Consider the following 15350-nt stretch of genomic DNA (forward strand, 5'->3'; position numbering starts at 1 on the left):
ATTTACCTTGAACCTGTGTCTGGTACACCACAAAGTACTTGTCATTCCCGCAGCTCTCAAACTCCTCCCCGTAGCAGCGGTGCAGACACATGCCCTCGTCCTCCGGCTCATGGAGGGAGAAGAGAGGAGTTGGGAAGCCACAGAGACATCGATCCCCAGCTAGGACAGCCAACGTTTTCTCCTGAAACACGGATGTCATCACACACTGGAGAGGAACTCACATGCACAAATATACAATGCATGAATACACACGTCCCCTCACCTTCTCTGTGCACATGTCCACACACTTGTCCACAGACATGTTCTGGATGACAGCGCTGATAGGAAGTGCCAGAGTAACGTTGTCAGGCTGGTGGAAACAGCCTTTGAAAATAGCACTGCCATCTGAAAGAGATAGATCAAACAAAAACGTTATTCATCCCTACAAAAAAAAACAAAAAACGGTTTTATGGTGTCTGAGCTCAGCTTCCATCAGCGTGGCCTCTATTCAGTGACCCCTGATGAAGAGACTCCCGCTGGGACTCTACATGAGTCCACTGAGGCCCTGACCTGACAGCAGACTCAGCCAATAGCAGCACTTACATCCCTGCAGTGTGTACATGACCTTTATTCTCAGGACCTCTCTCTGCTGTGATGATAGATCATATATCACACAGCAAAGATGAACTTATTTTCCTTTGCAGGAAATGAATCTGTAAGATGATGCTTCATGCTTTGATTATTGCTATTTTGGACGTTTTGGTTGTCCTATCTCTGCACATACATCTCTCCGAATGATTGCACATTAGTTTCTGGACCTTAGGAGTTCAACAATAATGATTCATCAAGAAAACAAAAGATAAAGAGCTTTTAAACTATATTAATTACACACACTGTACAACAAGAGGGTCGTGAGCAGCATCAGTTATGGGTTGAAAACTGCTTTGTTTGAAATTTCTGCTGAGGAACACTAAACATCCATTTCAAAATGTACTTGAGGTTAGAGTTTTTGCTTTGCACGTCAGCTGAAGCTGTCTCTGCTGACTGTGAAGTATCAGTACCAGAGAAATCAAACTCAACATTAAAAAGCTTTTAAAAAAGAAAGACACCAAAATGTAGACAGCTTGTTTGCGTAAATGTCACTGAATAGAATTTGTGAAAGGAGAGATGCATTGATGGTACTTTATGCTTCTAAAACCAGCCACTCAATAGACTGCAGAGCTTCTAACGCTACCAGTGCTGCAGGATTTAAAACAGGTCGACTCCCACTGCAAATTAGCTCTTGCTACATGTGTGTCCAATGTTTTATTAATTTCTAACCTTTTCTCTGACTTAAAGTGCATTTCTAATGTCCATGTTCTCCTGCAGCATATCTTCAGTGCTTCATCTTATGTGAACTACCTTTGCCCTCAAATATGGAAGAGCTTTCTGCGGTGAACTCCAATGCTTTTTAAGCTCACTTATGGATGCAAACATATGTCAAGAACAGGATTTTGAGAGGCAAGTTGTATACTATGGATGCAAACTACCAGCTCAGTAAAATCTATTTAGAGAGACATCATCTTTATACAAAGCTCACAAGTTCGCTGTGTAACTACGCAGGATTGTCATAGCAGTTCATTTTTATCAAAAACAGTCAATCATGTGGACTCGATGGTCTCTTGGTGGCAAAAAAAACACAAAACAGCCACCTCAACACATTTCCTGCATTTCCTCTTTGATGCTCTGAGCAGCGTTCACATGATCCAGATCAGGATCAGAGGTGAAAACACAAACATTTAAGAGCTTATTCAGCAGTCTGATGGACAGCAAACAGAGGGAAAAAGCAGAAATGAAAATAAAGATAAACAAACAGCACTGAACTGGACCCAAGAGTATCATCATTTAAAAAATGACTTAAGAACTGACCATAGATGTATATACCAACTAACCATATCACATATCCTTTTGTATAAGTGGATTGTTTCTGAGAAGTAGAAGAGGAAACAGGAAATCAAAGTGTGAAAAGGTACCACGCCATGTGGCCAGGAAGGTTTTTTTTAAATGTCACAGTACAAAATAACTAGATGGAGAAACATTATCTTGCAACTGTTCTTGAACCACCTAAACGGGGAGATCATTTTTCACTTCTGATAATCAGTCCTTCTCTTTTCTTCAGCTTCCCAGCAGCAGCAGGCAGCAAGTGTTTAAGATGCAAACCATGGCCTGCTGTTGGGCTGCCAAGGTAGCTCAGATCTTGGGGGACAGAGGTAAACACAACAGAGCAGACTGCTCCCAACTGTGGCACCAACCCAAACACAACAAATATTTTCTCCAAAGTTAACAGCTGGTATTGTTTGACTTCTGGATCAAAGTGGTTGCAAGAAAAGGAGACTGTTGAATGTTTTAGTGTAGTGTATTTGCACGTGTGTGTGTGTGTGTGTGTGTGTGTGTGTGTGTGTGTGTGTGTGTGTGTGTGTGTGTGTGTGTGTGTGTGTGTGTGTGTGTGTGTGTGTGCATGTGTGTGTGTGTGTGTGTGTGTGTGTGTGTGTGTGTGTGTGTGTGTGTGTCTGATCGTGTGTATGTCTGGTCCCACTGTCTGTCCACAGGTCATGTGTTTTTCAGCACACGGACAGAAGTTCCTTTGTTTAAAAATATTGAATGTCAATGTGTTTATAGTACTCAAAATGTTTGGTGAAGTTATTACAGAGATTATAGAAGTGTTAACCCTGTGAATGTAACGTGGCACCCTGCGTGGAACATCATATGGTTCACATATGATGCCCCGGGGAGCACGGGAGGGGGGATTGTAAGACTCACAGCGGCGTGCAGACTCCTGGCTCAGCTCCAGCCTGTAGATGGACAGCCTGTTAGCTCCTCCACACTGGTTGCTTTTCTCTCCTTTACACTCCATATTACATTCGCTGTCTGAAGCGTTGGGCGCCTGGATCTTGTGACCACAGTAGCACTCTGCTCCGAACTCCAGACCTGCATACATGTAGCCTCTGGAGGAGCAAGAAGGGACAAAAGGATTAACATTGTTAGTTAAAGAAGGACATGAGAGGGTTCAAGGAATTGTTCTGAGCCTACATTAAGTGTCTTAATCCCTCACAGGCCAATGCAGATGATCATTCACGGCACATTCATAACAGAACCAAACAAATGATGCACAGTGGACGATGAAGTAAAAATGAGAACAAATCCTAACAAAACTATGGAATGATATCTCTCTCGATGGGGAAGAGGAGAGAATTTTTACACACTCCAAGGCAAAACCAATTATTCTTATATAGCTCTTTGTAACTGAAACCTTCACACAAGGTCTCCTCTTTCCTTTCTGTTCCCTCATGGAGGATTCAACTCCCATGGGGCCTCTCGTATGCAATTAGACACCTAACACACCCCTCACACGAACAAATCCCCAGGGCCATCAATCAAAGGGCGATACACTGCTGCCGCCCCTCATTTGTTTGTCGGTTTTTATTAGCTCCCTGTTCGTGAAGAAGGACGCAAGCAGGCTGCAAAATCAAGAAGCGAGAGAAGGAAGAAGGTGAAAACAAGACCTCTGTTCCTATTCGGCACTCTGTGAATCGAATCAGTGATGGGTGTAATTCAATGAGTTTGATAGAGCCATGCTGAAAATTCTACAGGGAGAATAAAAAAGCTGAGAGAAGATGGGTATGGAGGCAGAGAGGAAGAGAGGATGTGAGGAAATAGGAGAAAATTGGGAGAGAGGAGCAGATGGATGCAATGAAAACTGGAGCATACCCTTGACTTTAATGTGATTACAGATATAAGTTAAGGGGCTGTAAATCACAAACAGGTCTAGACCATACTCTTTGTTTATATTATTTACAAAGACCACAAAGACCGAACATCCAGGTTAAGTAAGATTCAATCAGTCTTATAAGATTCAATCTTTTCTTATCTTAATCCACAACGAGTACAGCACTTTGCAGCATTTAGCAAGTAACAGCCAGAAGGAGAAAAAAAACAGACTCATGATACAGGGTGCAGAAACACAGAGATGGATAGACACAGATATTGACAGCAACAACAACAACAACAACAACAGCTCATATAGACCTATTGCAACTTATGGTTATAGTACCAATTATAATTTCAAGAGTATGTGTGCCATTTGCAGGGACAGCAAATTAAGGATAAAAGATGTATCTTTATATTAACAGTAGAACATCATCTCTGCAAGATATTCAAGCTTTTGGAACCTTGCTGCAGGTTTTTTGCTCCCACTCAGCCACAGAGCATAACTGATTTCGAGCAGCGATGTTGGGCAATAAAACCTGGCTCACAGTCGACTCTCCAGTTCATTCCAAAGATGTTGGATGCAAGCATGGACTGTCAATCAAGAAACTCAGTCAACAACTACAGGGTTCAATAATAGAAACTAAAATGAATGCGTGGCTTTGATTTAAATAATTCTGTTGTGAAAGAAGCACTCAATCTATTTTCTTACTATATAGTACCTATACCTATACAAATACCTATGTAACAATGTAAAAATCACTAAAAAAATAAAAGTCTTAGATAAAAAAGGTACTTGGGCTTATCGGTAATGTTTCACTAGTATCACTGATTTGGCAGTTGGATTGACTAGCAAAATTTGAATTCCTCAGAATCTGTTGAAATAAATAGTGCATAAATATGGCGTATATAATTTTAATTTTATTTTTTTATAAGAAGAACTACCTCAAATACGACTTAGGATTATTACTCAAGTAAGTAAAATATGATTTCAAATCCCCACTATCAAAAATGCCGTGTTTGAAGATTTTGCATTGAAAATCTGTTGCCAGGAGGGGGTAGTCCAGCATAGAAAGACTGTTCAAAGGCATGGACAACAAGACGTACTCAGGGTTAAAAGAAATCCAGCAGCTCATATTTTCTCCATAACAGACTGATCTCTCCATGTTTGGAAGAGCTCAGGCAGTGGCTCTCACTGTGGGCCAGTTTTTACACAACCAACTCATAAAACGTGTTTTTATGGAACAGAGGTGGTCATGGTTGTCAAACTAGGAAGGGTTCATAAAGTGATGGTTTAGAAATACATTTTGTTTAAACTACTGGATTTACATTATCTTGATTTAGGTTTGGTGCAAATATGCTGAGCCCAAACAAAAGAAAAACAGCCCTGGTCTGAAAATACAAAGTAAACAGGCAGATGTCCGGACATATTTTTGGCCTCTTAGTGTATTCTGTTTGAACAGTGATTATTCTGTTTTATTTGTTCTGTTTTGTTCTTCTGTTATCAGCTATGATAAAATGACAACGGATGCAACAATCTTACATAAAGGGCTACGTTAAATGTTTTTTGTAGCTTTGAATTACATCACATGATCCTCATAAGCTGATATATGCTGCCCAGCTGTCATGGTGACATACAAAGATGTTCATGTTTACTTTTGTCTATTGTTGTCAAAGTAATTACTGTGACTCTCACAATTTGGGAAAACTTAATAATGTAGTAGTTGATTTAATAATAATAATAATAATAATACATTTTATTTATAACGCACTTTTCATTTCCAGAAATCCCAAAGTGCTACAGGCACACAGTAAAAACAAACTTGAACATTTCTTAAAAGGAGTACTTAAATAAGTTAAAAGCCTCTTTAAAGAGGCTTATTTTCTCCAGCCTGTTTTTATGTATTTATCTGACATCTTGACATACTGTAAGTCAGTATTCAAATCTGTGAGAGTCCAGTATGTGTCTGCAGCTGTGTATCAGATTTGTGATCATTCTGACTCCATAAAACTCAACACAGAGACTTTTTCCATTACTGTCAGGGTTTTAAATGTCCACATCAGCTCTTTCAGTTCAGTAGAAACAGGGAAGAGAAAAGAAAAGGAATAATATCTTAAGGAAGGGTGCTTTGTGTTGTTTGCTGCTTTCATACCTTTCTGCACAGTTGTCCTGGCAACGAAATACAGTCATTTTTTTATAGTCAAAAAAGGAAACTCCTCTCAGCGCTCTTTTCTGTGTGTCATCGATGTAACAGCCAATATATTTTGCTGAAATAGAGAAAAAAATATATAAGTTAGTTATGTGAACACGACAATAAATGAACATTTTAAAGATACACATGTTAACATAATATGATGTTTGTAGGGGAAGGCTTTGCTACTTGGAATAGAGCTCTTTACTCTGAAACTGTATGAAAAATAAACACTTCCAATTGCAGTTCCTTCTACATTTGCCTACAAAGTGAAGTAACAGCATACGAGAGTCCATACTGGGGCAGAAGCTTTATTTATTTATAAAGACACACATCCCCTTCTAGTGGCCTGTTACTGTAGTGGCAGTCATCTCACTGCATTAATTCACAAGTGTGTGGGGGGTTGGGCTTCAGTGAGCCTCTGCAGAGGCAGCAACCCTTCAAACAGCTTCTTTCCTTCCATTAAAACAAGACTCCCCTGATAAATCAAGCTGCATGGGCAGCTCTACTGTACCTTTAACAAAAAAACCTGTCACCATCTGTGCTGTGCCATTACCCCTCTGAGCCTCTGCTAATAGCTCAATGAGTCCCAGTCCCCTGCATTACTTTAATTGTTATGGTCTAAAGACCTGCATTTGCGCAGCATGTGGTGTGCTGCAGGACTATAATCTTCTTCCTAACAATTGTTGAGCTGGAAAATAATCTGCTTTACCATGTAGGGAAATACTGATTTAAATAGAGCTGCTGCCTCATTTTGCATAGCATACTCCTGCTTTGTAAGAGAAGAAAGAAAAGAATGAAACTGCATCTGTAAATGTTGTATACATGTTATCACCAGCTGGTCTCTTTCATACTTTTAATGCTACATAACCTCCCTGTACTTAGTGGAACTAATGTCAACAGCGCCTCAGCTAGACTCCTTACCCAGTCAACCGCTGTTTTCCCATCAGTACAGCACACCTCTGTGCTTCTGCAGCACACTGTGCAAGTGTGTGTATGTGCTGCAGAGTAAATCTCATGCTGCAATATTCTCTTGAAATTACATTCAGAGCAAAGGAGTGCCTTTGCAGAGGAGAGGATCAAGATATATATAAAAGCATGAACACATAAAGGTTAGTAAATGTGGTTAAGACTGCAGATTTGAAGCTGCTAATGAGTCTAGTGTCACTTTCTGCTGCAGTCCTGGGAGGTTGCCGTTTTAGAGGAGGTGGACTGAGACACCTTCATTTGATCAGATAACCAAAAGCTTAAATGTTTACTGTGAATATGTTAGTTTTACTGGCTTTGAAACCTCTGTTCTAGTAAAACATATTTCTTTAATATTGAACACTCTTTTCCGCAGCAGGGTACTGCACTGTAGAGTGACTCAGAGCTTTTTTGTAATGGAATCACTTATTTATTTTCTCTTCAGGCTCAGAGAGGTTGGCGTCTGTCCCAGAGCGGAGTCAGTTTAAAAATGAGGAAAACAGCCTCCACATTTTGTCACAGCTCACACATGGACTGAGCAGCCGTCACTCACACTTATGTTTCATGTTAATGGGAGTCTAGATTCTCCACCCTACTGTGTGGCACTTTGGAGGGACACCAGAAACCGACTGAACCACAAAGCAGTTATAGGAAAATCCTGGAGTTATTTATTGCCATTCAGATTCTATTTTAAGATGGATTCAAGTATGCTTTCATCTGACAGACATAGAGACAACTATGCTTACTTTGCAGATAAACATCTGAAATAAACAATCAGTTTATAAAGACAAGGAATAGTGTATGAAATAATCAAACTTCCTCAGAGATACAATAATGATATATAGGGGGAAATAAACCAAAAATATAATCAAATATTAGAACAAATATATGCTTTTACTCATAAGAGATTGTTCTAACACTGCAGAATCACTTCTTTTATTTAATAATAGGACCTTAGAATTTCTTCCACAATGACTATTCTCTACTGTTAGGGGAGGAGGAACTCTCACAGGAAGGCCTGTACTCGCTATCAGGTGTTTTTAGAACACATGATGGAAAGTTTCACGGATGTTTTTCTTTTTTTAAATAATTAACACTTCAGTCACCAGTGCAGAAAATGTGTGACAGGGTAAGAAAAGCAGAGATGAAGATAACAGAGGAAAGCCATGTGAGTATATGAGATCTTCCAATCAAATAATTTGTTACATTCAAAAAAGAAATAAGTAAGCAGGACACTCAGCCAGCTGCTGTTGGATGTCAGCTCAGGACAAACTTGTCTAGTCAAAACCTGGTTTAATGTGTTGTCACGTATGCCAGTCATGAGTTTAAACACTAACACGTTTTTCTGATAGGACACTCTGTTTATAAACAGACAGATAATCCAGTAAATCCTGCGATGAAGAAATCATTTACATGTTATGATAGGGACCCGGCGGCTCCTGTGGGTTCTCACGCCGTAGCTGTGGGCGAGAGCTTGAAAGGATTCACTCAGAGACAAAACGGAGGGCTTTAATCATAATCATTATATCTCAGCACCCCCAAGAGATTTCCTACAGCACCAATCATGAGTAGATGTTTTCAGTCATTAACATGCTGTGGTTTGTAATCAGAGATTTCTTTGGATTATTATCACATTAACATGAGTTGATGGAGGCACACGTGCTGCCTGTGTGCTTGTCAGTGGATGTGCATTATAAATGGGCGTGTAATTTAAAATTTAAATTATTAAATATTATAATTTACTGCATTAACAACTAGATGATATCATAAGAATTCGAAACACAAGAATCCAGTTGTACACATTGAGTAATCATCCATTTTGCAACCTACAATTATTTCTGCGGTTGTTTGCATATGTTAAATTATTCCTCCATTAAAATGTATTTATTCTACAAGTACATACTACGTACGCCTGTGCTGATTAGCACAAGTGCATGACACATTCAATTAATTTAATCTTTTTAATGTTATTTTTTGGAAGTGGAAGGAAAATTTTAAAACACCAATTATTATTTCCTTATTTAGTAATATTTCCTGATTTATTTTGAATTGATAGACATGGGAGAGGACCTGACAAGTTTCTGGGTTTGAACTTGGAGAACTTCCAAACCAACAACACTATGCATGAGTATATTAAAGTCTTGTTATGACCAACCTCTTCCATCCTCGATGTCTTTGGCATTGCGTCCTTTAAGTGCCCGGTTCCAGTTGCTGGTGTAGTCTCCCCCCCTGCGCACCGTCTCTCCTTCCTGACGCTTTTTCATCCACGGGGGGCCATACCTCCGACCAGACCTGCGTGTCTCCTTAAACACTCTGCTCATGATACTGAGCCCCCGGGTGTCTGCCGATGAAGTCCCTGAAGCTACAACAGAGTCCCGGCCCCCTCTGCCTCCTGAGCTGCTATCCCCAACAAAGCCAGAGTGCAGGAAGACAAGGCTCCCAGCCGTCAGGTAGAGGAGGATGAGGGAGAAGAAGCGGACGGGTTTCCTGCGGAAATAACGCTGTATCTTCAGCAGAGGCTTGGCCATGCTGGCTCCCCCTGCCACTCAGACACACTCTCGCTGAGATGAAAACTCATAAAGCAGAAGAATCAACACCGGACAGCCCCACTGGGCCCAAACTTAAATGAAAAAATGTAGTTAAAGTGTCTAAATCCGGTGGGGAGGTCATCCAAACAATAGCATGACTCTTTCCTCATGTATGCCTCCTCAGTCTCCTGAGGAAGATGCTTCACACCTGTCCCCTGTGTAGCTCAGCTGATCTCATCAGTGTGAGTCTCTCTTCCTCCCGCTGACAGTCCAGCCCTGAGAGCCAGATCCTGGGCTGCGGCATGAAACGTGAGTGGCTCAGAGTGAAAGATGATCGCTCAACACTGCTTTTATTCCAGTTATCAGCCTACAGAGATGCCACACAGGCACAGCAGTGGCACTCTCTCCCACACTGTGCAGAAGGAAGAGGGCTTTATTCACTGGCCGAGCTGGGATCCTTTTGCCTTTGTGTGGCTGACTATTTACTGAGACAATCCAGAAGAGAGAGGGCGTGACTCACCATCTGCAGTAAAGACACATGCACACACAGAAAAAGAACAGTAAGTGAGTACCTGAGCAAGCTTCATCACAGGTGGTGAAGGAGAAATAAGATGAGCAGATTACAAAAGGATGAAGTTTGCTGATACACATCTCAAAGTTCTTGCTCAGCATTACACAATCCAGGATGGGACATCTGAGACACAGAAACTGCCTACTCAAACTAAATAACTGATTTTTTAACAACATGTGTGATAACAACTTCCACTTCTGTATCCTGTCAAACTTCCATTAATCAGAGCACAAGTCAAGCAAACAATAACAAAGACTAAAAGTGTACTGGTGTCTTGTACTAAGAAGTCAGAAAAGCTTTGGTGCAACAATCAAAGTTCAATATCATCTTTTATAATTGAGATTAAGCTAGGAGGAAAAAACTGAAAATATCTCAGCCTGAGGTATTTTCACTTTTGCCTTTTGGAATTTATGTGTGTGGGAACTGTGGGAAGTAAAATGAATTAATTATGATGATTTAAAGTGATGATAATTTGTAAGAATGTTAGAGAAATTGGGCTCACTTGAAGAATGCAGATGTTAAATACTGAATAAAGTCTACACATCCATCCCAATGGAGAGTTAATTTCCCAATCTTCATTCTGGTTAGGATTTTAAAATGTTTACTACATTTTCTGGGATGACTGAGTCACAACTTCCTAAATTCTCAGGAGCCTCTCTCAAAGGAGGCTCTGTTCTGGGACGAGCCTGGGAGGCTACAATTGGAAGTTGTAATGGAACACTCTTGGGGTCAGGGAATTTTCCTCAACATTGGAGGGGACACTCGCCCTTGTGGCCCTCTGTCTGCCTATGGACAAATCCTCAGAATACTTGTCATCTGACACCTCAATGGCACCGCAGACCCCCTCCTTGGCTTTTTGCTCTCTAGTTTTCCCTCCAGTAGTCTGGGAAGAGTCTGGGACCCTCAAGGAGAAATGGATCACATTCTGCTCACAAGCCTTAACTGGCAGGATCCAGGCACAAATACAATCCTCATCCTGTCTGACCTCTCAAAACCTGGCCTCTGTGCCCTGCTTAGTAACTTATAAATACCAGGAAGGGCGGCTTCGTATTACAGGAGTCTTTGTCTGCAATTTAAATATTCAGTATGTTTGTACAGTTTTGGATCATATCCCTTAACCAGCATTAAATTAAACTCTGTTCTGAGGTGCAAATTAAGTGAGTGTTGGATGAGTCAAGTTAATAGAAAAGACAGTAGACAGTATAACACAGGACAAGACGACATGACAAACAAAATAATGAATCTAACTTTACCAATGTTGTCCTCCAAATATATATAACTGTGTGTAACTTCTTATATAATTTTAAGCGTAATTAACATCTGCCACTTTTCCATACATTCAGACATAAATATGCATTATTCTGAAGTAAAATGTATGGATTTCTTCTTATCAGAGGCAAGAGCTGGCAGCCTGTTATCTTAGTATTAGTATAAAGACTTGAATGTAAGGCTTTATTTACCTAGCTTCATCATTTCAGTCTAATTATAAGCTATGCTAACCAGCTGCTTGCCCTCACTTCAGATTTAGGAAACAGACAGAAGTGGTAACAATGTTCTAATCTCATTTTTGGCAGGAAATAACTTCAGCATATTTCCCACATTTTCTTTAATCACCTCTGTCTGAAACTGAATATATTTTCATTCTCGAGTTTGGCCTCTGCAGGGATCACAAATAAATGCTGTTACATAGTTTAATATGTGCTTGTATTAATTTCAACAGCTCAACAGCTGTATCAACAGCATTACAAATTCCTCCTACACACAACTCTGTTACCATACATTTTTTTCAGCCCCAATGACAATATTTTGATCCGTGTTGATGGAGAAATGATTCATATTTTGGGACAATTTAGATACTGAAACTCTACAAGCTAGCCTTTATTTCAAGCTTAATAATTTGTTTTCATAAGAGAAATCATATCTAGGTTAGGTTCCCTGAAGGTTTATAATGTCTAAATAGAAAAATAAAACTGCATATCTCAACATGCCTCCTACTCGTGACTCACCATGGAGGGGAAACAGTATCCTGGAAACAAGTAGTGGCCTTCTGGTGGGATTGAAGACCTGTGCAAAGAGGGCATTGTTTAGTAATAGTTATGCACCAACTTACTGCGAAAGAGTAGAAAGGCACTTCTGTTCTGAAAAGACAGCAAACAGTTACATGAAGTAGAACAGATGCAGGAAATGACAGAGGTATACAGTGCATGTGACACCCTCAAACTAGAAGGTCACAGGGGCCACACAGCTTAATACTTGATGTTAATTATTCATACTCTCCTTGGCAGGTTCAAATGACAGTAAGAAGATTGTGGATGGAATCTTGCTGCAATTGTAAAGATCCTCCATATTGTATGAGGTAAAAAGAGACAGGTACATTGTCAGTCTAATGGCTCTGTGAAACTGTAAACTTATTGTGATGCTTTTAGACAAATTCTAACATGCTCACCGTGATAACGCTAATGTGCAAGAGATTGTTCAGCATGTTCAGTTTAGTGCTAATGCTAATATTTTATGTTATGCATAAATATAACAAACTTACAAAACAAAGTGCAACTCTAACAAGTGGCCTTAGCATTACCAGTAATTTAATCGGTGTAACACTGCAAAACTGAAGCAGATTGTAAAATAAGTCAAAAACTATTAAATGCATTTGTTAACACTAGGTTGGATTATTGCAGTTGCTTATTATTATCAGACTGATATAATAAGTCTTCAAAGTATTCAGCTGGTCCAAAATTATAATGCATTTTACAAGGACTACTAAAAAAGATGATATTTCTTCCACATTAGCTTCTCTGCACTGGGTCCCCATAAAAACAAAGATACAGTCTAAAATTCTTCTTCTAACCCACAAAGCTCCAAATAATCAGGTGCCTTGAATCTTAACAACCTCCTATTGCCAATAAATCTCTCTGGAACATTAATTTTCTAGAATTCAGACCTGCTTGTGGTACCAATGGTCTATAAAAGTAGTATGGGAGGTAGAGCCTTTAATTACTTATCTCCTCTCCTTTAGACTAATCTTTCAGGAGGGCAGGTACCTTCTCTACTTTTAAAAGCAGGCTAAATATGTTCCTCTGATAAAGCTTGTGGTTGGAATGGCTTTGATTTTTCTTGGACCAAATCTAGTTATGCTTCTATAGGCTTAGACAGCTTGGACTTGATACTCTAAGCTCCTGCTCTTCCTTTCTATAAGTGTTACAAACTTTTACAGACTTCTGTCCATTAGTTGTAAAGATATTTCACTGGAGATTTTCTTCAAAAAGTTTGAATAAGCAACTTACACACTGCAATCTCCTTAGATGAGCCATGATGGCCATGAGTCTTAGAGTCAGATCCAACTATAAAGGCTTCACATACTGGAGGTTTGTGTTAAAATATAAAACAAACAGATTCAGTCAGAACTAAAAAAAAAATATATGGATACAAATTATACTTGCACATTCAGACAGGGGAAGTGGAAATTCAACAGACAAGCGATAGGAGGTGCCACAGACAGAGCTCTTTATGCCAAATCATTACAATTACTCAAGTGAAGCAGACATGAACTCACTGACTGACCATTAATTCACATTCATATTAAATGAGCTAGCAAATATTTAATCAGAACGGATTTAGTGGAGGAAATGTCAAAATTAATCTTTGCTGGGCAGGCCGACAGCCAGCTCAGCTTGTGCTGCAGGAAAATGGCCCCACCAGTCGATCCATACATAATTTTCATACCTGCCTTGGGACTAACCAAGGACTGAGTTGAGCAAGATAAAAGCTGTGGTAACATCTGTGACAGGTGTCAAGTTCAGAAACAACTGTTAACTGTCAGCAAGCATGGATAAGTGGTGGGTTCAACAGACACTGTTCAAGAAACCTCAGACCAAACTGCGGTGACAGAGATGATATCAACTGTGAAAAGCCTCAAGCAGAGATTATTTGGTTTGTGGTTTAAATTTGTCAATAAAGAGAAAAAATGATATGGAGCCTAATGAAAGCTTTGAATGATAATAAAAAGTTGTTCCTCTTGGTCATTTTTATAACTTCAAACAAAGAGGAAAAGATTTAAAGTTGGACAGAATCAGATTATGTATTCAGCTCTGTTGCCTGGCTCTCCAGATGTAATCAATTTCCATTCCCCTGTCTCTCGATTGCCAAAATAACATGTTTTCGCTCAAACGTGGGTGAGGTTTTTAAACTGCTAAACTTCAAACCTCTGATGCAAATCACAGATGAATTAAATTAGTTTTGATATTCTCCCACAGTTTAAAATGGGTTTTGCAGGCTCTGGTAATAATAACATAAATCAAGGAAAACAACTGTGAGCTAAAATGTCAGTGAGGTTGTGTTTGGCTCACACTAAACCCAACACTGATGGTATATTGAGAGTGAGTCTCTTGAGGAAAGAAGAACACATTATTGTGATAACAGAATAAGGTTCAGTGTTATCAGTGGCAGGAAGAAAAGATTATCCGGTGCATGGGGGACAGGAAGCCATTTTCAACTCCCTGTTTGTGTTATGTGCACACAAAGTTAACTTTAGTGTCACTCTGTGATATAACAGCAGGAGAAGGGTTAACATCGTTAGCAGCAGCAGCAGCCCTGACCCTCCCCTCACCCTGAGGCCTGTCTTTCCGCTCTCCTAGTGTGTTTGGCCTGCCAGTGCGCATTAGCTGTGTTTGTCAAATCAAATCAAACTGAAGATCACATTCCTCCCCCGGTGATAACATTGGCAATGCTTGCTTCAAGTTTACAGAGATTGCTTCACCGCATCCCGCTTCGGAGTTATCTGCTGCTTCATTACAAGTTCAAGAGAAAACTAAAGAGGACCAGAAAACTGCTAGGGTGATGAGAATCCATTGCCAAGTTGACTGAATCCATTTTCTCCACATAACATTTTAGCATGAGACCATAAAATGTGTGTATTATCAATTAAAGTAAAGAGGGGCACAGATGTAAAAATAGCACACAATTTTAAAGACTTGTGTTATAGTGAAGACTTCTTTGCATGTAAAACTGAGAAAGCTCAAATAAACCAGTGAGAGGCCACATTTTTGCTGCTCTGCAGAGCAGATTCAATCATCTCTCTCAGCCCAGATAGCAGCTCTTGAGAGCGCATGACCCCTGAAAACTGGAGTGTGAGCATGACTACTCCCAAAAATAACAGGATTACACTGCCAAAGCAGTTTTCTTTACTTGGCGTTTGGCAGAATTACCCACAGTATGTGCTACAGTTTTGGCTTCCCACTTTGGTTTCAGCCATTTAATCAAACCTGTGTTTGATCTCGGTGTTGTCTGCATTAGTGATTGGCTGAATGCCCAACACTCTTAATTACTAATGGCCACTCAAAAAGAGGCACATCAGCAATGATGTTTGTAAGA

At 39.9% G+C, this 15350-nt stretch overlaps 1 protein-coding gene across 1 annotated transcript in view; it reads right to left on the reverse strand.

Annotated features, from left to right (window-relative positions):
- Window positions 1-15350, reverse strand: part of wscd2 (WSC domain containing 2) — a 35401-nt gene that overhangs the window by 6798 nt on the left and 13253 nt on the right. Inside the window, exons 2-7 of the mRNA XM_034692965.1 lie at window positions 11987-12044; window positions 9037-9932; window positions 5877-5991; window positions 2779-2963; window positions 263-384; window positions 7-181 (exon numbers count right to left, since the gene is read on the reverse strand). Coding sequence (XP_034548856.1) covers window positions 7-181; window positions 263-384; window positions 2779-2963; window positions 5877-5991; window positions 9037-9409 — 970 coding nt within the window. The 5' untranslated portion in view covers window positions 9410-9932; window positions 11987-12044. The remainder of the gene's footprint in view (window positions 1-6; window positions 182-262; window positions 385-2778; window positions 2964-5876; window positions 5992-9036; window positions 9933-11986; window positions 12045-15350) is intronic.

This window comes from Notolabrus celidotus, chromosome 9 (genome assembly GCF_009762535.1).
Source record: "Notolabrus celidotus isolate fNotCel1 chromosome 9, fNotCel1.pri, whole genome shotgun sequence".
Taxonomy (NCBI): domain Eukaryota; kingdom Metazoa; phylum Chordata; class Actinopteri; order Labriformes; family Labridae; genus Notolabrus; species Notolabrus celidotus.